At 36.6% G+C, this 24308-nt stretch overlaps 2 protein-coding genes and 1 pseudogene across 2 annotated transcripts; 1 reads left to right on the top strand and 2 right to left on the bottom strand.

Moving 5' to 3' along the window:
• Nucleotides 1–1970: 1970 nt before the first annotated feature.
• Nucleotides 1971–15228, top strand: LOC120166656 (carotenoid 9,10(9',10')-cleavage dioxygenase 1-like). The gene is made up of 13 exons (XM_039175893.1): nt 1971–2081; nt 2178–2318; nt 2384–2486; nt 2865–3124; nt 3228–3407; nt 3480–3640; nt 3736–3798; nt 3881–4019; nt 4094–4409; nt 4506–4570; nt 4651–4812; nt 4915–5037; nt 15184–15228. The coding sequence occupies exons 1-13, from the start codon at nt 1971–1973 to the stop codon at nt 15190–15192; spliced, it is 1833 nt and encodes a 610-aa protein (XP_039031824.1). The 3' UTR covers nt 15193–15228.
• On the bottom strand, nt 5292–7232 carry LOC120166653 (annotated as a pseudogene).
• Nucleotides 15229–17875: 2647 nt separating the features above from the next.
• Nucleotides 17876–22773, bottom strand: LOC120166651 (tocopherol cyclase, chloroplastic-like). The gene is made up of 10 exons (XM_039175890.1): nt 22414–22773; nt 21718–21962; nt 20856–20935; nt 20639–20715; nt 19976–20145; nt 19684–19781; nt 19421–19528; nt 18755–18871; nt 18382–18531; nt 17876–18147 (listed from the first exon to the last, which is right to left on the bottom strand). Exons 1-10 carry the CDS (start codon nt 22701–22703, stop codon nt 17971–17973), a joined length of 1512 nt encoding a protein of 503 aa, XP_039031821.1. The 5' UTR covers nt 22704–22773; the 3' UTR covers nt 17876–17970.
• Nucleotides 22774–24308: the final 1535 nt, after the last annotated feature.

Raw genomic sequence — 24308 nt, 5'->3', positions numbered from 1 at the left:
AAATGTAACAAATAGCAACTAAAATCATAAGTTGAGTACCACCCAAATATAAGTCTGAAATACTTCCGATGCTCATCAAAATCCAAAGCTCATATGGTGCCAAGCAAAAGGAAATCAAAATCCAAATCTCATATGATGCCAAGCAAAAGGAAATCAAAATCTACAACTTGAGTTTGAACATTGATATGATATGTTCAGTTGTTATCATGTTGGGATTTTCTCGTTTTTGATTGCTTGGATAGTTGTTCTCTTGCTTCTTCAAGTGTTCTTAAGGTTATCCTTTGAGTGAGTTTTAAGATATTAATTTAGTAATTATAGGCGTCTAATGATTTATTTTTTACGTTACGATATATATTATTATTAAATTAAAAATTCTAAATAATATTTTATAAAATATCAAAACAATCAAATAATTTTTTGTGTAAATGAAATTATTAAATTAATATTGTAGGTGGAAAACATGAAACACTGTTAAAAAAATTGAAACATAAATTACATAACTTTTAAAAAAAAGTATCGATCATTTTTATAAAAAGTATGTACACTTTCAATATAATAGGTAAACATATGATGTAATAGGTAGCGCTTATATAATGTAATAGGTATCGTTTATATAATGTAATAGGTAGTGGTTATATTGTAAAGTGTCTATCATTTTTATAAAAGTGTCCATACTTTTTTCACTGTGGAAAACATTAATTTAAGGTTATCTTTTGAGTGAGTTTTAAGATATTAATTTAGTAATTATAGGCATCTAATGATTTATTTTTTTCGTTACGATATATATTATTATTAAATTAAAAATTCTAAATATTATTTTATAAAATATCAAAACAATCAAATATTTTTTTGTGCAAATGAAATTATTAAATTAATATTGTAGGTGGAAAACATGAAACACTATTAAAAAAATTGAAACATAAATTACATAACTTTAAAAGAAGTATCGATCCTTTTTATAAAAAGTATGGACACTTTCAATATAATATAATGTAATAGGTAAATTTGCAATGCTCACTGTGGAAAACATTAATTTAAGGTTATCTTTTGAGTGAGTTTTAAGATATTAATTTAGTAATTATAGGCGTCTAATGATTTATTTTTACGTTACGATATATTATTATTAAATTAAAAATTCTAAATAATATTTTATAAAATATCAAAACAATCAAATAATTTTTTGTGCAAATGAAATTATTAAATTAATATTGTAGGTGGAAAACATGAAACACTATTAAAAAAAATTGAAACATAAATTACATAACTTTAAAAGAAATATCGATCATTTTTATAAAAAGTATGGACACTTTCAATATAATATAATGTAATAGGTAAATTTGCAATGCTATCGGTATAAATATACCGGTTTACTTATAAAATAGGTAAATATAAGCGCTACCTATTACATTATATAAGCGCTACCTAGTATGTTATTGTACTTTATAATATTTCCGGTTAAATAATATAACATAACCGGTCTAAATTTTAACCGGTCACTTGTTTAACCGGTCACGCCGTATATTAGCCGTTTTTTAGGCGCCGCACCGCAGAACTACCCCCTAACACCCTCGTGTAGGACCGACTGAGCCGATAATAATTTTAGTGATGGGTTAAGAAATATTTTTTAATATTAATAATTGATAATAAAAAATTCATTTTAAAAATGAGGCATCTTCATTAAATAAATAAATAATATAAATAAATTTTAATTTCAAAGTGAATATAATAAAATTTTAAGATAAATATTTTTAATAAAATGAATAATTAGTATACAAAAATTTGAATTCGAGGTGACATGTGCCCCTATGCTATGTACATTCATCCGCCGGTGACGATAGCTAAGGATAACTGATAACTTTGAAGTCCATGTGCATGCATGTATTGTGTTTCTATATATTTTCATGCTTTTCGCTTTATAAACAATTTGAGAAACAGCAAGCGTTTCCTACAAAGAAAGGGAAAAAAAAAAGATGGCATGTTACGTCCCATTTCAAGGGCACTGCACCTACCGAAAGCCCACAGTCTCATTCTCACACAACGTTAATCTCAAGAAAACTGATCATCGTTCTTCTTCTTTCAAGGTAATTAGCAACTCTCTTTCTTACTGATTATGACTCATGAGAATTGACTTAATCTAACATATATATGTGTGTGTGTGTATTAATGGTGACTGACAGCCATTTTTGAGCGAACTGCAACAACTTGGTTTTGGTTTGGATGTCCTGAAAGCTGCGGTCAAGAACACTTCATTAAAGTTGCTTGATGCATTTGTAGATTCTGCTTTCGAGTTCGTTGACTGCTCTTCGGACACAGATCAGGTATATGCATATGTGTATAAATCGGAACGTCTATAGGTTTACCTACGTTTGCAAATGTTGGACAGACAAACACTGCTCCAGCTGATGAACTGAGAGAAGCTGCAATTGTCACCAACATCCATGGCGGTATTCCAACTGATTTTCCTCAAGGAGTCTACATAAGAAATGGTTGTTTTTTTCTCTTTTACTCTATTAGACTATTACCTGATTAAATAACTCACCACATGGCATATGCGCTGGCACAGTATGAGATATTAACATATGAGATTGTAATTTATATTTGATCAATGGGTCGAATACCAAACATTAAATTTTTCCATGAAATCAAAGATGAGGTTTTTGGTGATTGTAACGTGAGTCACGTGACATCAGGGTTATCTCTAGCTGTCTTTTAAAATTTTTAAATTATTGTATGTTTTAGATATCTTTTATTAATAATTTATTTTCACCTTCGTTCCTCAACATCAGTTTATTTGTCCGTCCTTACGTGTGATAGATGGTAAATCTCTTTGTTCAAGGTCAATGTTGACATGGTTATACTTGCAGGACCAAACCCAACGTTTGGAGGATTAAAGTCAACCGAGTCTATATTTGGGAAGTCAAGTCCAATATGGGTTGAAGGAGAAGGAATGCTTCACGCTTTGTACTTTAGTAAAGACACTAATTGGAGATGGACTGTTATTTACAGTAACAGATATGTGGAAACCGACACATTCAAGCTTGAAAAACTTCGAAACAAACCCTCTTTTCTTCCTGCCGTCCAAGGGGATGCTCTAGCTGTTTTCTCCTCTCACTTGCTCAATATGGTGGGATTGCTTATCCAGACAAAATTAACTAAGCTTTGGGTTCATAATGAAGTTTAATTTAAGCATGAAATTGATATCCTTATGTCTGTTGGTAATTCTCCAGCTGAGATTCGGAAAACCATTCAAGAATATGAGTAATACCAACGTTTTTGAGCATTCGGGGAGGTTGTACTCCATTGCTGAAAATGACTTGCCTCAAGAGATTGACATCTTAACACTTGAAGCTTTAGGTGATTGGGATGTCAATGGAGCATGGAACCGACCATTTACTTCCCATCCTAAGGTACTTGATCAAAACTACATGAATTTTATTACATATAATAAGATTTTACTCAATTCATTTTGTAAATTACAGAAAGCTCCAGGTACTGGGGAGCTGGTCACCATGGGAATCGCAGCAACTAAACCTTTCGTTGAAATGGGAGTAATTTCAGCTGATGGGAAGAGATTACTTCACAAGTTGGATCTTAAACTCGATAGATGCCCACTTTGCCATGAACTTGGAGTTACAAAGAGGTGAAATTTAGTGTTTTCTTATGTGTAGTTTTGAAACTGTCAGCTGCTTAATCAAAGAAATTAATATTCCGAGGGGGTCTTGTTTTAATTTGCAGGTATAATGTGTTCTTGGATTGCCCAATAACTGTAGACGTGAATAGACTCATCCATGGTGGCCAGTGAGTTCCTAATTCCTATTCTTCGGTTCTTTATCAGAATGTATCCCTTCTTTCCATAACAAAAAAAAAAACGTTTACGCAGGTTAATAAAATATGAAAGTGAAGGATATGCAAGAATTGGTATAATGCCTCGTTATGGAGAGGTAGATTCAATCCGGTGGTTTGAAGTGAAACCAAATTGCACATTTCACATTATCAATTGCTTTGAGGATGATGATGAGGTAACTTAATCACCTAAATTATCTACCATGAATTATGTGGCTATTTTAAATTTGAGAGAGCTATATATATATAGGTTGTTGTATGGGGGTCTAGAGCTCTTGCATCAGTCATACCAGGACCTCAACCGGGTTCAAAGCAATTTGAGTGGTTTCCAGCAAAATTTAAACCTGGTAAACCGATGGAAGATGCCATTTCAGAAGACCAGTTATTGTTTCATCGTCCATATGAATGGAGACTGAATATGCGAACCGGAGATGTGATGGAGAGATTTCTGATAGAACCAGATCATTTCCCCATGGAATTTCCTATGATTAATGATGCTTTTGTAGGTGTCAAAAACAAGTACTGTTACACCCAAGTATGTAATTTGGACCCAAGCTCCGCCTCAGGTAGCAGGAAAAACATAAGCCCCCTTAACTTCAACTTGTTGCCATATTAAAAAAAAAAATGAAAACATGGTCTTTCTTTTCATGTGGTTATTTCAGGCATGGGGAGATTTGGGGGACTTGCCAAGCTATACTTTGGAGAGCAAAACACAGGGGTTTCTCTGGTAATCAATACAGGTTTCTCATGCATTTCTTTTTATCTTGAATGAATTTACAATCCCCAACTCAATATGTGAAACTATAGGGTGGGAACCAAGTAGAAGGATCAATCAAAGTAGAATATCACATGTTTGAGAAGAACACATATTGTAGCGGAGCTGCCTTTGTTCCTAAAGAAGGTGGCGTTGAAGAAGATGATGGTTGGATTATCACATTTGTTCACCACCAAGTTACTAATGTATCTCAAGTAAGTCGAACCAAGTGTTATTGTTTTGATAATTCAGGAAATGAGGGGTTCATCTGATCTGATCTCTGTATCTGCTTGATTTCCTTGGATTAATTTATACAGGCTTATATAATTGACGCCAAGAACTTCCTCAATGAACCAGTTGCTAAAATCACACTACCATGCAGAGTTCCGGATGGTTTTCATGGAGCTTTCATGCCAATCCAACTGCAAAACAGAATCACAAAAATGGTTCCTGAAATCTGATGAAACTGTCGCAGCTTTAGAAGTATCTACCCGATGGGAAACTTAGTTTTTTGGTTGTATTTGTTCGTCAGTTTTTCGTAATATTAATGTTCTTGAACGATATTGAGGCCTCAAACATGGAACATCCAATGACCTCCCTCAGCTAAGGGTCTGAGGAATCAAACACATTTTCAACATGATTGTTTCACAGAAATGAAAATCTAGCTTTTTCCGTCGATCCAAAAAAATGCCTCTCAGAAATATGCTATATTTTTACAACAATTCAACATATGTCGGATCCCATCCATCCACATCTGTTTGTCACTTCTACTCCTGCACTCAAATTCGATTATCCTCTCTGCAGTTTTAATCCCAAAATAAGCTCTCCGCTCATCATTGTATTCTTTCTCCCTTCTTGGCCATGCCAGGATGCCATCATGAACTCCCACGATCACACCTGAAAAAGCACAGCCCAAACTCTGTTAACACAGCAGGCTTAAATTAATAAGAAAATTGATTAATCTCGAGTATGAGCCGATGATGCATAGCTTACACTTCTTTTTTGTGTACGTGCCTCCCATGTGTTTGTTTTTCAGTAAAAGATTATAACCTCTCTCAGATAACAAGCTCAAAATAATATGCATTTAGAGTATGTAAGCTAAACAAAATCTAAATAATCAAAGTGCAAGTACTTGGATTTCATACCTGCCAGTTAGAGTTTATATAGAAAGAAACTTGCTTCCAATGTAAAGCTCCTGTAATCAACATAAATTCGGTAATGAGATGTAATATTTTGTAACTGAGTGATAAAGATTGAAGATTTGATGTATCTGACTAATAAGACTGGGGAAAATGTAACTTTCCTTGTACGCTTGAGTAGTTCTCCCCCGGTTGCAACAAAGTTCAATGCTGTTGAGATATTCGATCCGTTACCATCTTCACTCAAAGAAAAAGTACCAGTCTTTTGCAGCCTTGCCCTTAAGGCGGCAGCTCCTCGCAAGGCTGCATTAAATCGTATATGATACTATTAATGTTATGATCGTGAAACTGATCGACAAATTCATCCGATTATCATGCTTCAGCTATTCCCTATTAGCTGTTGCTGTCCAACTATATTAATGGTTCCTTTCAGCCATGGCAAATGACCAGTTAACGGAAAAGGTAATAGAGACATGCAAATTTCCGATTCGGATGAAGGAATTTTAGAAGCAGTTTGATCGACCTGTCGCAGCTCCGGCTGTTAGGGTCATTATATCACCACTGGTTCGTGCAGTCATTGCAGAGTTTACCACTGTCAAGATTTGGTCATGATCAGCACCCATGTCCTCTGCAATCTCAATGCAGTGCGAAGCAACAAGAGTGGCCGCAGATGCAATAGCATTCGATACTTTAGACGACGTCTTAAGACAAGTAGTTTCCATTTCTTGAACCATCGCACTAGAGGCCGTAAGTGCTGCAACGGCAGCTTCTTCCTCTCTCTGATCCTTCAACCATTTCCCCATTGTTCTCCCTCTTACAATGCTCTTGTATATCTTCACATTGGAAACAAAACCAATCATGGTAAGTATATATGATGACACATTGATCATACTAAGCAAATTCTTTGAAGAAAGGAAGGCAAAAACGATATATTATTAAAAGCATAGGATTCTTTGACAACATATTGGATAAAGAAAAGAAGGGATCATAATTCTTACGGATTGCCTTGAAGCAGTGGTGATTGAATGATCTGTTTGGATATTTCCAACAGAAGAAGCCGATGAAGCCTTGTCGTCGTCATCAATGGCATTGGAAGGTGGTATATGCGTCTTGGAAAGTGCTTTGGAGAGTTCCATAGCAGACAGACTCCATGATCTGGCAAGATAGTCCATTGATTCTGTTGGAGTTTCAGGAAGCGGGCAAGACGATTGTAACCACCTTGGAGAACCATTCTCCTCTATATTTTCAAGCTTCTTTGACGAGCTTTTTAGATTGCATGAACTCCCCAACACCAAAACAGCCCATGTTAGCACCCTGATTTCTTCATGAAACATCAAAACTTTATAGTGCTAATAATAGTAGTAAAATCCCTTACTTTCTAATTTGTCGACCTCTTCGCTTGGATTCCAACAAACACAGCAAGAAGAAGCCAAGGAAGATAAAGAAACAGTTTGACATTTACCATTGGTAGTGAATCTGAAATGCATGGTTTTCCTTTATTGGGAAGAAGAAGAAGAAAAAAAGTGGAGGGGGTCGATATATTCAATAGTGATGCAGGGGGATCTGAGACAGATGATGCTGAGCTGTCAGATTGCACGTTGATGGCGCTGAGATACCATGAGTTGGCAGATCAGCGCAAAGGCGGGAATTGATTGTGACATGTTCCTTATTGGGGTCGTTTTGAGTATGTTTCAGTCTTTTGGCCATAACTTTGGCTACAGGTGTCAGAATCGCGCATAAGACCCCAATCCGGAAAGCTCTTTTCGACGCGCACGCTCTCCACATTGAGCTACGCTCCATGTGGCCTTTTTTTCAACCTCAAATTCTGCCGTTTTCCCCTCCGAATCACTAGATTTAGTTATTTTTTACTATTTATGGTAATATTTCGATTGTTAATTAGGAAGTCAATTTAAATCCGATTTAGACCGGATTTTTGGGAGATTGCTTATTTTATTTCGAATTTCAATTTAGAGTGATTTTCGGGATTTTGCTATTTTTGGCAAAATTCGAATAAATACGATTTTTGCTATTTTTGGCAAAATTCGAATAAAGACGATTTTTTAGCTATAACAGTCCGGCTTGTGGACTGCTTTTGACAGTTATTGATTTTATAATATTTTATTAAACCCTAGAGACTTTTTTTTTCTCTGGTTTTTGGGCGAATTTTCTCTTGTGAATCGTCTGTCGGAGCTAGCCTACAGGATAATCACTATTCTGTCTGGCGTCAGTTGGTATCAGAGCTTCAACATCTTCTTGGGAAATTTCACCAGTTTCAATGGCTGGAGGTCGTGGTCGTGGTCGTCGTGAGCAGGTTCCGAATGAGGAAGCCCAACGCCGTGATCGCAGCGTTCAGGATGTGATGATTGCGGATTTGCAGAGGCAAGTCGCAGAATTAACCCAGCGCCTAGCGGCGCAGGATTTAGAGGATCGTGAGGCCTCTGATCACGATACAAATTCCACTTTCGAAAACCCATATCACAATCGCGCAGGATTCCGGGGCGCAGGATTCCGGGAGCACCGTGGTCGGGAGGAGCGTCATGGAGACCTCGGTTTTCGGGTCGATCTCCCTGAGTTTTCTGGTACATTACAGGCCGAGGGATTCGTGGATTGGATTAATGAAGTGGAGCGTATTTTTGAATATAAGGAAGTCCCCGATCGTGTGAAAGTGAAACTGATCGCCATCAAACTCAAGGGCAGAGCATCTGCGTGGTGGGAACAGTTACGACGTTCACGAGAAAGACAGGGCAAAGCCAAGATCACTGATTGGGAGAAGATGAAAAAGAAGATGAAGGGCCACTTCCTTCCCTTCGGCTACACGCAAACCTTATTTCAGCGACTTCATGCGTTGAGGCAGGGCGCGCGATCAGTCGATGATTACACGGAGGAGTTTTACCAATTGGTCGCCCGGAACGATTTATCTGAGACGGAGGAGCAGATGGTGGCGCGATATTTGGGGGGTTTACGCCAGCCCTTGCAAGATGTCCTCAGCCTTCATTCATTGTGGAGTGTTTCGGAAGCATACCAGCGTGCACTTGCTGTTGAAAAACAGCAAAACAGGAGACCAGTGATCAGGAGCGATCACAACAGTCGACCAGTTCGCCCTCAAGAGTCCCGTCCTGCTCAGCAGCCACCGCAGGGTAATTCTAACCCTACTATTAGATGTTTTCGTTGTGGTGAACAAGGGCATAGGGCGACTGATTGCAGGAAGCCTGCTAGTCAAAAGGGCAAAAATTTGTTGATTGAGGAAAACGTGGAAGACGAGAATGAGGAGATTGGCGAACCCGTGTATGACGATGATGAGACTGATGATGTGCTATATGGAGATGGTCATGAGACTCTGGTCGTTCGCAAGAGTCTACTTACCCCCAAGGGCGATTCAGGGGACGATTGGTTGAGAACCAATATTTTCCACACGACTTGCACAGTTGCAGATAAAGTCTGCAAAATGATCATTGACAGCGGCAGTTGTGAGAATGTAGTGTCCGAGGAGGTTGTCCAGAAATTGCAGTTGAAGACGGACCGTCATCCTAAGCCATACAAGTTGTCATGGCTAAATAAAGACAGTGAGGTAACAGTTGATAGGCGATGCCTGGTGTCTTTTTCAATTGGTAGAAAATATTTTGATAATGCCTGGTGTGATGTTGTGTCTATGGATGCGTGTCATATATTGTTGGGTCGACCTTGGCAGTATGATCGCAGTGTCATTCATGATGGACGGAAGAATACATATTCCCTTAGCATCAAGGGAAAAAAGATTGTGTTGGCACCCCGGCGGGAAGGACTTACTCCTACCCCAGTAACCCATAATACTAATCTGCTTTCTATGTCCAGGTTTTTAGATGAGATTGAGCATGGCGACGTGGTCTATGCCTTGCTACCTTGCGAGAACAATGCAGTAGACGTGGATACAGATTTACCAGTAGAGGTGCAGCGGTTGCTAGCAGAATTCTCTAACTTGATGCCAGAGGATCTTCCTCCTGGACTACCACCTATGAGGGATATTCAGCATCAAATTGACCTTGTTCCTGGGTCAAGTTTGCCAAATCGACCAGCATATCGCCTCAGTCCCAAGGAGGCCGAAGAGTTGCAGCGACAGGTGGAAGAGTTGTTGGAGAGGGGCTATATCCGAGAGAGTATGAGCCCATGTGCAGTCCCTGCTCTGTTAGTGCCAAAGAAAGATGGTTCTTGGCGTATGTGTGTTGACAGCCGAGCGATCAACAGAATTACAGTGAAGTACCGGTTTCCAATTCCCCGTCTAGATGATATGTTGGATCAGCTATCTGGTTCTAAGATCTTCTCAAAAATTGACCTTAAGAGCGGCTACCACCAAATCAGAATAAGGCCTGGAGATGAGTGGAAGACGGCGTTTAAAACGCCACAAGGGTTGTATGAGTGGATGGTCATGCCTTTTGGGTTATCCAATGCGCCCAGTACATTCATGAGATTTATGCATCAGGTCTTGCGGCCTTTTATGGGGAAATTTGTTGTAGTTTACTTCGATGATATCCTCGTTTATAGTCCGACATGGACTTCACACTTCGATCACCTCCGTGCTGTTTTTGAGATGCTGAAAACGGAGTGCTTGTTTGTCAATCAAAAGAAGTGTTCTTTCTTCACTACTTCTGTGACTTTTCTTGGTTTTGTTGTGTCTACTGATGGTGTTCATGCAGATCAGTCAAAAATAGATGCAGTCTTGGAGTGGCCCAGACCAAGAACATTACATGACATCCGAAGTTTCCATGGCTTGGCGTCTTTTTACCGTCGATTCATTAGAAATTTCAGTACTCTGATCACCCCTATCACAGAGTGCCTCAAGGGGCGTGATTTCCAGTGGTCTGAGGAGGCAGAGGCCAGTTTTCAACTGGTCAAGCAGAAGATGACCGAGGCTCCAGTTTTGGCACTTCCAGATTTTGACAAAGTGTTCGAGGTAAATTGTGATGCATCTGGCGTTGGCATTGGTGGTGTTCTGAGTCAGGCAGGTCGTCCGGTTGCTTTTTTCAGTGAGAAGCTATCGGGATCAAAGAAAAATTATTCCACTTATGATCTGGAGTTCTATGCCATAGTTCAGTCCCTGAAGCATTGGCGTCACTACCTAGTACAGAAGGAGTTTATTCTGTTTACCGATCATGAGGCCTTGAAGTACATCAATGGCCAACACAAGCTGAGTAGACGTCATGCCAAGTGGGTAGCATACTTGCAAGAATTCACTTTTACGCTGAGGCACCAAGCAGGGAGTTTGAACCGCGTCGCAGATGCCCTGAGCCGTCGTACCTTACTTCTCACCACCATGAGTACTAAAGTTGCAGGATTTGAGACGTTCACAGATATGTATGCAGCTGATCCTTCCTTTGGAAGGATATTTCAGGAGGTAACTGAGGGTCACCGTCATGATTTTGTTTTGCATAATGGGTATCTGTTTCGTGGATTACAATTGTGCATTCCAGATTGTTCATTGAGGCAGCAAATTATAAGTGAACTCCATAATGAGGGACACTTTGGCCGAGATAAGACATTGGCCCTTATCTCTTCTGAATTTTATTGGCCCAAGTTGACTAGTGATGTGGCCCATTATGTGGACCGTTGTTATGTGTGCCAGCGATCTAAGGGAGTTCTCACCAATGCGGGATTGTACACTCCCTTACCTGTTCCTGAAGCTCCTTGGTTCGATGTCAGCATGGATTTTGTACTAGGCTTACCCCGCACCCAAAGGGCCTCTGATTCTATCTTTGTTGTGGTTGACAGGTTTTCCAAGATGGCTCATTTTGTAGCTTGCAGAAAGACTATGGATGCTGACCGGATTGCCCATCTCTATTTCAAGGAGATTGTGCGTTTACATGGTGTTCCTCGATCCATCACTTCAGATCGTGATACTAAGTTCATCAGTCATTTCTGGAAGAGCCTGTGGGGGAAACTGGGAACGCAGTTGAATTTCAGTAGCGCCTACCACCCCCAGACGGATGGCCAGACTGAGGTGGTGAACCGAAGTTTGGGAAACCTTTTAAGGTGTTTGGCAGGAACGAAGCCGAAGCAGTGGGATTTGGCATTGCCTCAGGCAGAATTTGCCTACAACAGATCAAAAAACAGAACCACAGGTTTAAGCCCATTTGAGATTGTCTATGGTCAGAACCCATCCGGGGTGTTGGACTTAGCCCCTATTCCACGTATAGGACGTTTCAGTCCTAAAGCAGATGAGATGGCAAAGTATCTTCGGGGTATCCATGAGCAGGTGAAACAGACCATTCATGAGAGCAATACCAAGTACAAGACTCGGGTCGACAATCATCGTCGTCAGGTACTTTTTGATGTTGGTGATTTTGTTTGGGCTGTATTAACTCGTGATCGTTTTCCTGTTGGTGAGTATAATAAGCTTAAGGATCGGAAGATTGGACCTTGTGAGGTCGTACAGAAGATCAATGATAATGCTTACAGGTTGCGACTTCCCAGTCACTTGAAGACTTCTGATGTCTTTAATGTGAAGCACCTGAGTCATTGTTTTGTGGATCCTGATGACACTACTCTGAACTCGAGGACGAGTTCTTTCCAACCCGGGGCGACTGATGCAGGGGGATCTGAGACAGATGATGCTGAGCTGTCAGATTGCACGTTGATGGCGCTGAGATACCATGAGTTGGCAGATCAGCGCAAAGGCGGGAATTGATTGTGACATGTTCCTTATTGGGGTCGTTTTGAGTATGTTTCAGTCTTTTGGCCATAACTTTGGCTACAGGTGTCAGAATCGCGCATAAGACCCCAATCCGGAAAGCTCTTTTCGACGCGCACGCTCTCCACATTGAGCTACGCTCCATGTGGCCTTTTTTTCAACCTCAAATTCTGCCGTTTTCCCCTCCGAATCACTAGATTTAGTTATTTTTTACTATTTATGGTAATATTTCGATTGTTAATTAGGAAGTCAATTTAAATCCGATTTAGACCGGATTTTTGGGAGATTGCTTATTTTATTTCGAATTTCAATTTAGAGTGATTTTCGGGATTTTGCTATTTTTGGCAAAATTCGAATAAATACGATTTTTGCTATTTTTGGCAAAATTCGAATAAAGACGATTTTTTTAGCTATAACAGTCCGGCTTGTGGACTGCTTTTGACAGTTATTGATTTTATAATATTTTATTAAACCCTAGAGACTTTTTTTTTCTCTGGTTTTTGGGCGAATTTTCTCTTGTGAATCGTCTGTCGGAGCTAGCCTACAGGATAATCACTATTCTGTCTGGCGTCAAATAGTACTGGAATCTGGAAAGGATCCCCCATTAAAGGCACTTCATCTTTGTCCACAGCTTCCTATATTTCAGCTTTACATATTATAAAAGAGTAAAGGAAATTTTTTCATCGAGCGTCATTATTACACGAGTTCTCTTTTGTCACCATTACCAGTGGCCCAGGCTAGTGCCGAGGGCCCTCTCTTTCACGCCCATTGTATATAAATATCCATCGGGTTATAACCCAACGCTGCACAGAAACATATTTCTAGAAGCAAACAGAGCATGGCCCAAATATTTGATTTGTCACCGAAAATAGAAAAGCAGATGAAGCACTCTAGCTTTACGGGCTCTATGGGGCCATCCATACCTAAAGCATTAGTACACGTACTGATAAAGTTTATTTGTAATGGTTTTAATTAGGGGTGAGCATTCGATCGAGTTGAATAATTTTTTTTAAGTTATTCGAATTGACGAGTCGTATTTTACAACTTAAACTTAACTTGATTTTTTTTAGTTGAGTAAAGTTTAAGAAATTTGAGTCGAGTTATTCGAGTTTCTATGTTAATTTTATTGTAATTATTTATAGTATTATGGTAAGAATTTGTTCTAATTTTTCAACTTTATCTAACGATATATATATCATATTCTTTTTACATTATAATGTTATTTAATATGTCAAATACAATCTAAAATCATAAAATATATTCATAATATTATATTTTTCTTTATTTTGAGGGTAAAATTTTGATGAGAGTATAAAAAGAGTAAAGGAATCGATGGGAAGAAAGAATTTGCAAATAATTACAGCCAAAAGATCAAATTGAGTAAATTACAATGTTAAGGGTCTAAATAAAAAAGAGAGTACATTTTTAGTAAAAAAACACATAAGAATTGAAGTTACATAAGTATTCTATGGTGATTTATGAGCATGTGGTTCAAATTTGGTAAAAAAAAAGGGACTTAAAATAAAGGATAAATTAAAGAAATAAGGAAATTATGAAAAAACTGAAAATATAAAAATTAAGTTAAAAATAGTCTAAAAATGGTGGAGGAATTGAAAGAATAACGGGACTAAATCGTAAAACTATCAAAATACGTAGTCAAAACTTTTGATTTTTCGAGTAACTTGAAATTTTCAAATTTTCAAATTTCAATTTGACTCAAACTCGAAAACTGAATTTATAATTCAAGTTGACTCGAGTAATTCGACTAAATAACTCGAAATTGAGAAGAAGAAAATTCAATTTTTCGAACATAGTAGAGTTTTGATCACCCCTATTTTTAACTTTCCCTTTGTGTTAGAAATTGTTAAGGAAACCATGTATTGTATGTATCCCATTAATATTTGTGTGGTCGGAATCAAAAATATTTTGGACCGGATCATCGGAAAGTTATGTATTTTTTAACAAGGATCTGACAAGATCACAAGAACTTGTTTTTGTGCACGGCAGGAAACAGTCCATGTGAAGTTCCGCTATTCGTGGAGTAATGAATAGGAATACCGGTCAGACAATTTTCTTTCCCGACATTGCTAATTGGAGTATTATATTCAAGGGAATAGCGTATTTGGAAATGGTCTAATCTCATCCATTTTATAATGTCTTGGTTTACATAAACACGTGTATGATTCATTATAAACTATTCAAAAAATTATATAAACATAACTAATTTCCCCCCTCCCATTCCCATACCTGCCTCATCAATGTCCAAGATCCATAACCCCAATTGGACATTTAAAAAATATCTTCAAATCACTTCAGCATCAGTGCTACTGGTCAATTAAACTCAAAGCAAATGAAGTACCGACATTGCTTGACTGATACTTGTTCCAGGCAGCAAATCCTGAAAAAATTACCAGGAGACACAGGTAAAATCATACAAGGCAGTAAATAGCGAGGTGTTTCAACGTGTGGGATTATTACCCAGCATGATACCGTGTTTCACAACTGAATATGGTTTGGAAAATGTTAAAGCAGCCAACTTGATCTTCATGTGGTCAGCTTCCAATCAGTTCTCTCCCATTGTTGGTGCTTTCCTTGCCGATTCTTATGTGGGAAGGTACCTGATGATAGGATTCGGATCCATTTTCAGCTTCCTCGTAATCCTTTCTTTCACCATTTTTGTTAATTACCTCAACTTTCTGCATTCTAGATGCTGTAATTATTTAGGTAATTTCTATTTTCGAACAGCTTTGTTTGTTGGGTGTATTATATAATATATGATTGAGATGTTGGATTAGAATCCATAATTATGGGCACATATTTATAATGTATATTGTTATCATAAAATATGACATAAATTAAGTGACCAATTATGTTATAATAATGTATTGGAAGTGTCATAGAAAACACTATTAAAGTTGTATTTATAACTTGATGAGGGGCAGAGTTATAAGAACAAACAATTCATAAATCAAGTATATAAAGGGGTTATGGTCCCCAAGAAATAGTCACTGTCGTATTTACTCTTATACCCGCCATAGAGTTTATATTTAAGGGAACTCTATCTTCTTAGAAGATCACAATTAAATATATACTCAAGGATTTCAACCTATTGATTAGTTCAGGTACGGTTCCGCATCTAATATTTTATTCTAGATGATTTGACATGATTAGATCCTGGAAAAAAATTATATTTATTTATGGTTTTGTTCTAACATGAGATCCAATATATTATTATCTATTATGAATATATATAGATTAATTACTTAACCTTTTATGTGCAGGGAATGTTTATTTTATGGTTAACAGCCATGTTTACACAAGCAAGGCCTCATCGTGACAATTTCAGTAGCAGCCGCGAATCCCCCACAACACCCCAACTTCTGCTCTTATATTCTTCATTAGCACTAATCTCTATCGGAGGCGGTGGCATAAAGTCATCTTCCTTAGGGTTTGGTGCTGATCAGCTCACCAAGAGAAACAATGTGGCAGATGCAAGAACCTTGGAGAGCTACTTCAGTTGGTACTATGTTTTTGTCCAATGTTCGGCTCTAATTGCGTTAACCTGCATCGTTTATGTTCAAGATAAGTTAGGATGGATAATAGGATTCGGGGTTCCTGCCATTTTAATGCTCATTTCATGTCTTTTCTTCTTCATGGAATCGTCATTGTATCTCAAGTTGAAAGCCGGGAAAAGCTTGTTGACTGGTTTCGCCCAAGTTCTATCGGCCTCCTTTCGGAACCGACACATCGACTCGAATGGAGTCCGGTTTTTCAGAAAAGGTTCGGTGCTTCAAGTACCGAGTGAAAATTTGAGGTTTCTGAATAAAACTTGTGTGATAAATGACCCTCAACAGGATTTAACCTCGGATGGAAATGCTTCAATGGAGTCTTTGTACAATAGATCAGGTAGAAGAGCTGAAAGCATTGATCAGAGTGATTCCAATCTGGTCTACTGGAATCATCACCGCCACGACATATTCTTTGGATTCTTTTGTAGTAATTCAAGCAGGTACCATGGACCGACATATAACTCCGAATTTCGAAGTTCCTGCAGGTTCATTTGGTGTGTTTATGATAATCACATTTATAATAGCGATTGCATTGTATGATCGGATAGCTTTTCCTTCAGCATCAAAACTTAAAGGTAAACTGGTTCGTCTTAGTCTCAAACAAAGAATGGGGGATCAGACTTGTTTGGTCATGTGGATCCATGGTATCATTAGCGACCGTGGAGTATATTTATCGGGAAGTCGCAATCCGGGACTGCTTTCAGATAAACCGTATTGCAAATGCCTGCACTATGGATTCTGCCATATTGTATACTGGGTGGCTTGGCTTCGGTTTTCAGTGGAATTGGACAGGCGGAATTCTTTTACTCTGAATTACCTAAAACCATGTAGCGTGTTGCAGACAATCTTCAATCATTAGGAGCATCTGCAGGAAGTGTGGCGGCAAGTTTTGTAACGAGTGCAGTTGATGATGTAACTAAAAGAAGAGGGGAAAGCTGGATTTCGAGCAATATTAACAAGGGTCATTACGATTACTATTATTGGCTTCTGGCTGTGCCTTAAGTGTTGTTAATTTTATCTATTTTTTAGGTTGCAGAAAGGCTTATGGTCCTTGCCAAGGAGAAAAGACTCGGGATCGGGCATCTGCAAAACAAGATCGTGAGACAATACATGATTAGTTACCTGGAATGGAATAGATGTAAATGACAGCTAAAAACTTGCTGCCGCTATATTCAAATACGATAGTCTTATTTCACTATTAAAAAAAACAATAGATGTGAAACATTGGTATCGTTTTTGAATTATATGTTTAACAAGACAGAAGATTTAGAAGGTTCGGAAGCCAAAACCAAAGAAAATCCGATGGAAACTGCTTCTATGAGATGTTCACGAAATAATTGAATCTAAAATTTTATATTATTACATAAATTAATTTTAAAAATAATACTAATTATATTTTTAAATAAAAGTTTGTTAATAATATCTGTATATCATTTCAAACGCAATTGGTTGAACTCAAAATCTTTAATAAAAATAACACTTACTTTTATCATTGAAACTATGTCAATTTTCAAAGGGTAGTATAATTTACTATAAATATAGATTAACTAACCCAGCGTAAATTCTCATTAATGGATAGATGTCATATTATAATCATATCTGGTCACGGTTTACACAAAGGAAGAACAATTTTCATTGAAGAAAAAAAATCGAGGATGATTGATTGCTTGTTCAATTTCTCATTAGATTCGCATTTTGGCATTGGCTTGAAATCAACATACATACATACATACATGGATAATTGGCTACGGTTACAGATTTATAGTCAGAATCTTAAGATTAATATATGTTATAGTTTTTAACCACCAATATCCGGTCTAATCCAAATTGAATATTGCATAAATCCGTTATAGGGACGACACTCCCAACCCAATTTAATGTAAGATATAACATAATTAAATGTAGTAGATTAGTTTTCATATTATAGGACTTTCTCTTCAAGGTATGAACATCAAAGGGTATATGTCGTTCTGCTAACGAATGTAATCAGAGATCAATCTATTATCATAGCCCAGGGGGTTTGAAAAATGGAGCCAAACCAAAAATACCTTCCACGTCAACAGGAACTTGAAGAGCAGTTTTAAGGACCTCTGGAGTTGTGGTCTTCCCTTTCCAAGTATTGAACCATGGGCCTCCTCCCACTTCTAGTGCTGCCATGTCACTTGTAACATCCAAGATTAGCTGCATATTGAAAAGATTACATGTGTTAGTATATTGATTTCAATGAAAATCTATTTAAAGAACCTTCCGAAGACTGATAGCAATATAAGCATCGACGGTAGCAACCAAAGCTATAGGATAGAACAAAAGTAAATACCAACAGAATCCTTAAAAACAGAGAACTATTGGATCACAGAACCTCGTGTTTATATGAACAGCTAAGTGCATAACTGCCAAGAAAGTAACAAACCATACCTTCCCCTTAGTGCCATCATGGTTTTTTTCCCAGATCTTCAAACTTAGATTACCAAAACAAGTGTCTTTACAAGCAGGAGCAAGGCCGGCCTCTTTTGTTGGAGCACGCAGTGTTGTACCCAGATCATCTGTTGTTGCCTCTAACTCAACCTGCTCAGAAGTAGGAACCAAATACATTGATAACATTATTAGACAGCACAATAGTTTTACAATCATTTAGACCGTAGCATAATCTATTTGTAAGCTTTAATAATCCACAAGGTCTAAATGTACATAGATATTATATTTGCAAAGTTCAGATTTTTGGTATAAAAACTCTTTACACTAGCAAAATGATGGGAAGGAAATATCACCAACAGCGATAAAATATTACCATCTGTGCCTCGTTCTCCCCAGCAATGTACCAGTAACCCCATTGAGCAATTTCCCAAGATAGAACACCATTCCATGGCACAAACTCATAGAAAACCCCATCATAATGCACTCCAATCTGCAAAAGCAGTAAAAGGTCCGTTCATATGTCAGGTAATAGAATCTAGTAGTTTGAAACAAAGAACATATTTTGTTCAGAATACAAGGCATATGGGATGTGACAATATCCAATTCAATTCTTAAAAAGTTTTATACAGATACCACAATATATGATTAGTGACGCACGAAAAGAAGGATGTGGTTTGAACGAGTTCTGTTGAAACATGATAATATAACAACAAAATAACACTTCAGTTTTTTAGACATAGGAAATAACAACAGACCCACTGAAGCTCGTGCTGCAATAAACAATGGGAACATCCTAAAATATATGTCCAAGATTCCTGTTTGCATAAAAATGACAAGCAGATTTCATAGAAAGGAAACTTAGGTTAAAGTGGAAAAACCAACAGGTCATTTACGATAAAAGAAACCATTGTAAACATGTTTCCCCCCTTCTCCTCCTTTCCTTCCATTCTATAGCTGCTATTTTATTTTCAAGCTACAGCAATCATTAACCGACTCAAGAAATGCAAGGAAAAAATAAAATTTGATAAAACAGAAGTACCAATGCAGCATCTTCAAAGGTCTCTGTTAGGCCAGGCAGTTGCCTCAATCCACCACCAGCAGTCAGTGCAACCTCTCCGCTTGCACCTTCAAAGACATTACATTGAACCTGTAGTAATATGTCAATGATGAATGATCACCATGGTTAATAGAAAAATGGTTAAGCCTGATTCAACGGAAAACCCAATGCAACCAAATGTCTTGCATCAACATGATCAATAGATAGATAAGCATTCAGGGAGGCATGAAAGAACGGAGATTTACCCAAAACCATTTTCTAGGGAAGGCTCCACCCCAGTTTTTTTCCGAGTATGAAGGGGCATCTTGAAACTCAAACATTTCACCATCCCACTCTATCCATCCTGCAACCCAAAGTCATAACTGAGAAAATATTCTCAACAGAAAAAATGGATTTCTTAAGACATTAAATTTCAGTCATGGTGATAGGAGAAGATGGTGAACAACATAGCACACTGAGCAAAGATGAAGACTTAAGAGAAATACGAGGAAAGGAATTCAAAGTTTAATTGACAATAGGAAGGAGACAAGCAAGTGCCTGTTGAAAGTCCACCAGCCATGCAAATTTGCCAGTGGGGTTCAAATATGGGAAAAGCTGCAAGCCAGCCAGCTGTTGATTTCTGCTTGGACCCAACATCACCCCATCCATAGACGGGACGAGTACTGTACTCCCAACGCGCAGTTTTAACAGTGTTTGTATAATGTGTCCTGCAATTAAAATCCAAATCAATTAAAAATGGATTGCTGAAATAACTAATAGGAAGTGAGGCATTTTACTCAAATCAAATTTCGATTAACATAAAAGTCATAAATCACAACATACAGTTTTGAATAAAAATAGTAAATGCAACTTGAAGGAAGAAACACTTCTCTTCTGATGGTATGTTAGTTATGCCTATGATTAAACAAGGGAGAGAACCTGTGACCATGCAGGAGGAATACTTCAACAAGAGAGCATAAATACATCATCAAATATAATTTTTTTTACACTATCTTCTCATGAAGGAATAACACTATGAACTCTTTTAAGATATCAATAGAAGGATATTTCATTTCTTCACACTCTGAAACAAAAGCTTAGTTAACATTCACAGCTAGCTAAATTCTTTACTTTTTCTGTAGAAAGAGCAAAAAATGATGGTAGAGAAAAACTAAGGAGTTAATATAAAATCACGCTTATGAGTTCAATATGAGGAGGCACCTTCCATCATCGCGAATAAAGCCTTGATGCCAAAGTGGGCTAACTTGAAAGCCTTCCAAAACTTTATTATTGAATTCCTACAAGGAACAGCAGGAGAAAATATAAAGTTAACAAAGGGTCAAGATTAACCAACATAAAATATCCCATAGCAGCTGCATTAAGGTTTTCTTTGCAGGGATTTCCTTCAAATAGTAGAACCCAAAAACAGCTTATTGACCTGAGGAGGAACCTCCTTACTGGGAGGTTGTGAGTCTTTGTTGGCTAAAAAAGTATTCCCCAACATTAGCTCATGCCTTCCTATGCAATTAAAAATAGCAATTAGTCATAAAACACTGCCATTTATGCATTTTATCACTGCACCGTTAAGGTATAATCTAAAGAAACAACAAAAATACAGGTGATCATAATAGTAGAGACTAGCTAACAACTAAACTGATACAACTGCATTCAGTTATAAACATGATGCTTGGACGACCAAAGAGTCTAATTAGAGACCAGAATAAACTATATTTGTACAGCCCAAAATTAAAAGTTCAAACAACTGAAAGAATCTCTAAAAACTGAGACAAACCAGATATCACAGAGGTTTCAAATTGCTCAAGTCTAATAAGACTAAAAGATTAAGTGAAAATGATGTATAAAAATGGATGAAAAATCACAATACAATAAAATTCAGAGGGTGAAGTGGATTAACATAAAGTTAAATTTCCTCAGTGAGAAGAAATCGATATATCAACATTCGTTTAGAAAAAATCAAAGCAAATGTCTGAAAACATATTCACTTAAATTGACCCTCTAACTTGCTACGTACATATCCAAAAACAATTATAGGAGGTAACTTCCCAACAATAAATGTGCTAGTTTCTCGGAAAAATGAGATGATAAAACATTCTAGAATGAAGCCAGCAGTGTGTTATTCCTGCAGCAACTATACTAAATAAGATACTTTTAGGTCCAATAGAATGCAGTTTCATTACTATTACTACATAAGTACATAATTAATCACGAACTATGGGTGGCCATAATAAGATCAGATCTTAGATTAAAATCTGATGAAGACACTGAAGGAAAAAACTTACTTCCCCAAAAGTTTTGAGATTCATCAGTGTATTGGCATATATACTTGTCATAAGCACCAAGAATTTGAGCCCCAACCCCTGTAAATCTAGGTCCGTGCAGCAGCATTTCCATTTGTGTCAGTTTCCTCCTAAATGAAGGATTCTCCACCGAGTACATGAAGCAAAAGCTTTGCTTTCGTTCTGGGATTGATACCTTAAAGTACCAACCCTCAAAAAATTGTCGAGTGGTTCCGTCGAAGTGGTATCTGTATTATACAGCTAAAGCTTTTCATCAATCATGTAAAGCACTACAGAGCCTTTGGTTAGTTGATCGCCATTAATGAAAGCCTCAAAGATTCTGTAATTTTCTATATAGCAAAACAATTTCCTATATACTCAATAAAGTTTATATAAAAAAAAGGAACAGTTTAAGCTTTAAAACGCACATACTAAAAATTCTCTTTGAAGTCTTGCGCTTTACTTGTAAATAATTCATTTTGAAACCGATCAATGTTTTCCCCCCTCCTTTTATTGATAATCATAATGAATGAAGTAACAGTAAGGCTAGTCATAACCTTCACTTTTTAATCATTTTAAATGAAATAGAAAAAAAAAGTGCTAACGAAAGCCAAGTCAAACTACTATCTGAATAGAAGATTTACCAAATTTCAACTTAACTTATTCAAATTCATAGAACGCAACTGAACAGAAAGCTACCCGCTGTGAGGAGTTCGAGTGTCTCGACTTGCCGGCGTGGGTACATAAACCGGATTAACGGAGACGGGTCTCTCGGCTGCCCGAGAAGACGTTTCGGTTTTGTTTTCAGCGGCGAAGCTGCATGCAATAATCGGCGAGTTCGATCGAAACCCTAACCTAAGAGGACGGATGCGTCGAGAAGAGAGTCCGCTGAAGGTTGAAGATTGAAAGAATTTAACACGAGAACGACATCCAATACAAAAAGAAGTGAAATGGCAAGGCTCGTTGATAGAGCAAGTTCTTAGCTCCATTGAATATCACAAGAATCTGAAAATCAGAAGAAATAAAATCTGAAACTTTTAATAATAAAAAAAAGGCTTGTATTTTTTAAAATAAATAAAAGGGATGCGATACGTCATTGAATTATGACTTCATTTTGACTTTGATCGCTAAATAAAAAATTAAATTAAAACGCAATCGTCATTGAGATTAATTTTGTAAATATAAAAATTTAAAATTATTATTATTTTAATTAATAATAAGACACGTTATTATTTTCATCATTGATATAATGATCAATGACTTGATTGATTAACTTCCTAACATTAGTGCCTTATTGGAAAAAGAATTGTTTAGTGATCAAAATAAAAACAAGGTCATTGTTAAGTGGCGAATAGGGTAGTTTATCCAAAGAATTAAGTGAAGGAAAGTTGGCGGCGGCGAGAGATTAACCGGCAAATGGCAACTTCTCTCCTAATTATCCGTTTTGTTTATTTTGTATATTATTATAATTAAAATCAAAATATTTTTTATATATTATATATTTTTGGAATTGGAGGGCAACTAAAAAAAAATCAAAATATTTTTATTTTTGCATTAAGTTGATTTTCGGAAAATATTCACCCCCTTATAAGTTCGAATATATTTGTTATATATTTCATACTTTAAGATATATTCTATTCAGATTAATTTTGTCTAATGATTAATTTATCTTAATTTAGATGACATTTAAAAAAAATTAAACTTAAATGTAATTGTTATAATTATAAATAATAGAATATCAGATAATATATGTTATCCTAGTTTCTCTTATTTCTCTCCTTTGTGGTGTGTCTTTCGTATTTTTTCTTTCATCTTTATTGATTGGCGACGACACTAATTTTGATATTGTTACTGACTATATGTATTTTTTATTGTCCTTTTATTTCTATACCGAATCTTTATTTTTCTTTTATTTTTAATTTTCAATAAGTATGCCTTTATGACATGTTTTTGTCTGCCTTTGACATGGTTTCCTAGGTCTTTTGTTACATTTTCGGTCGCTTGATCGTTATTTTCATATATCTTTTTTTAAAGTTGATTCAATATTGACACGATTAATTAAGAGGTACTTATATGTTATCATGTTGATTTTCCCTATTTTAGACCTTCCGATTGAATTTGGATACTTGATTTGCGTTCATTGATAGTTTTTTCATGTCGCTCGATTCTGATTTGTGATTTTGTCGGTGGTTTTTCAATAATTTGGTTCATTTTCGCGTTTTATTTGCCGATATGATCAAATATGTTTACACTTTATCCTCGTTCGAAGTTTTGGTTAGATTTTTTTTATCTTGTCTTGTATAGTTTTTGTGTGATCTTAAGCTACTAATTTTGTGATAATAATTTTAAGAAAAATATCTTACTTATGTGTTTACTTTACAATGATAAAATCTTTATTATAATTTGAAATATTTTCTGTTTTATATAAAAATAGTGACTCCTATAAAAATAAATAAATAAATAATAGAATAGCTTATCAAACAAATATGTATCCTTAATTTTGTTGAAATTAAAATGATTCTTTAAACCAAATATCATATAATTAAGAACTAGACGATGTAAGATTAGACAAACCAAATAATATTGCATCAGAT

This window comes from Hibiscus syriacus, unplaced genomic scaffold, assembly GCF_006381635.1.
Source record: "Hibiscus syriacus cultivar Baekdansim isolate YM2019G1 unplaced genomic scaffold, ASM638163v2 tig00111641_pilon, whole genome shotgun sequence".
NCBI lineage: Eukaryota > Viridiplantae > Streptophyta > Magnoliopsida > Malvales > Malvaceae > Hibiscus > Hibiscus syriacus.
The sequence above is the reverse complement of the archived record's forward strand: the minus strand, read 5'-3'. Positions and strand labels throughout refer to the sequence as shown.

Bases quoted from the DNA above. Each gene is read 5' to 3' on its own strand.
- LOC120166656 (XM_039175893.1), top strand. From the start codon at position 1,971: ATGGCATGTTACGTCCCATTTCAAGGGCACTGCACCTACCGAAAGCCC. The intron at 3,408-3,479 runs GTACTTGATCAA...TGTAAATTACAG, and splicing joins CATTTACTTCCCATCCTAAG to AAAGCTCCAGGTACTGGGGA. The intron at 3,799-3,880 runs GTGAGTTCCTAA...ACGTTTACGCAG, and splicing joins AGACTCATCCATGGTGGCCA to GTTAATAAAATATGAAAGTG.
- LOC120166651 (XM_039175890.1), bottom strand. From the start codon at position 22,703: ATGGAGCTAAGAACTTGCTCTATCAACGAGCCTTGCCATTTCACTTCT. The intron at 19,782-19,975 runs GCACTTGCTTGT...TTTGGGTTGCAG, and splicing joins GGCTGGTGGACTTTCAACAG to GATGGATAGAGTGGGATGGT. The intron at 18,532-18,754 runs GTAATATTTTAT...ACTTCTGAGCAG, and splicing joins GGGAGAACGAGGCACAGATG to GTTGAGTTAGAGGCAACAAC.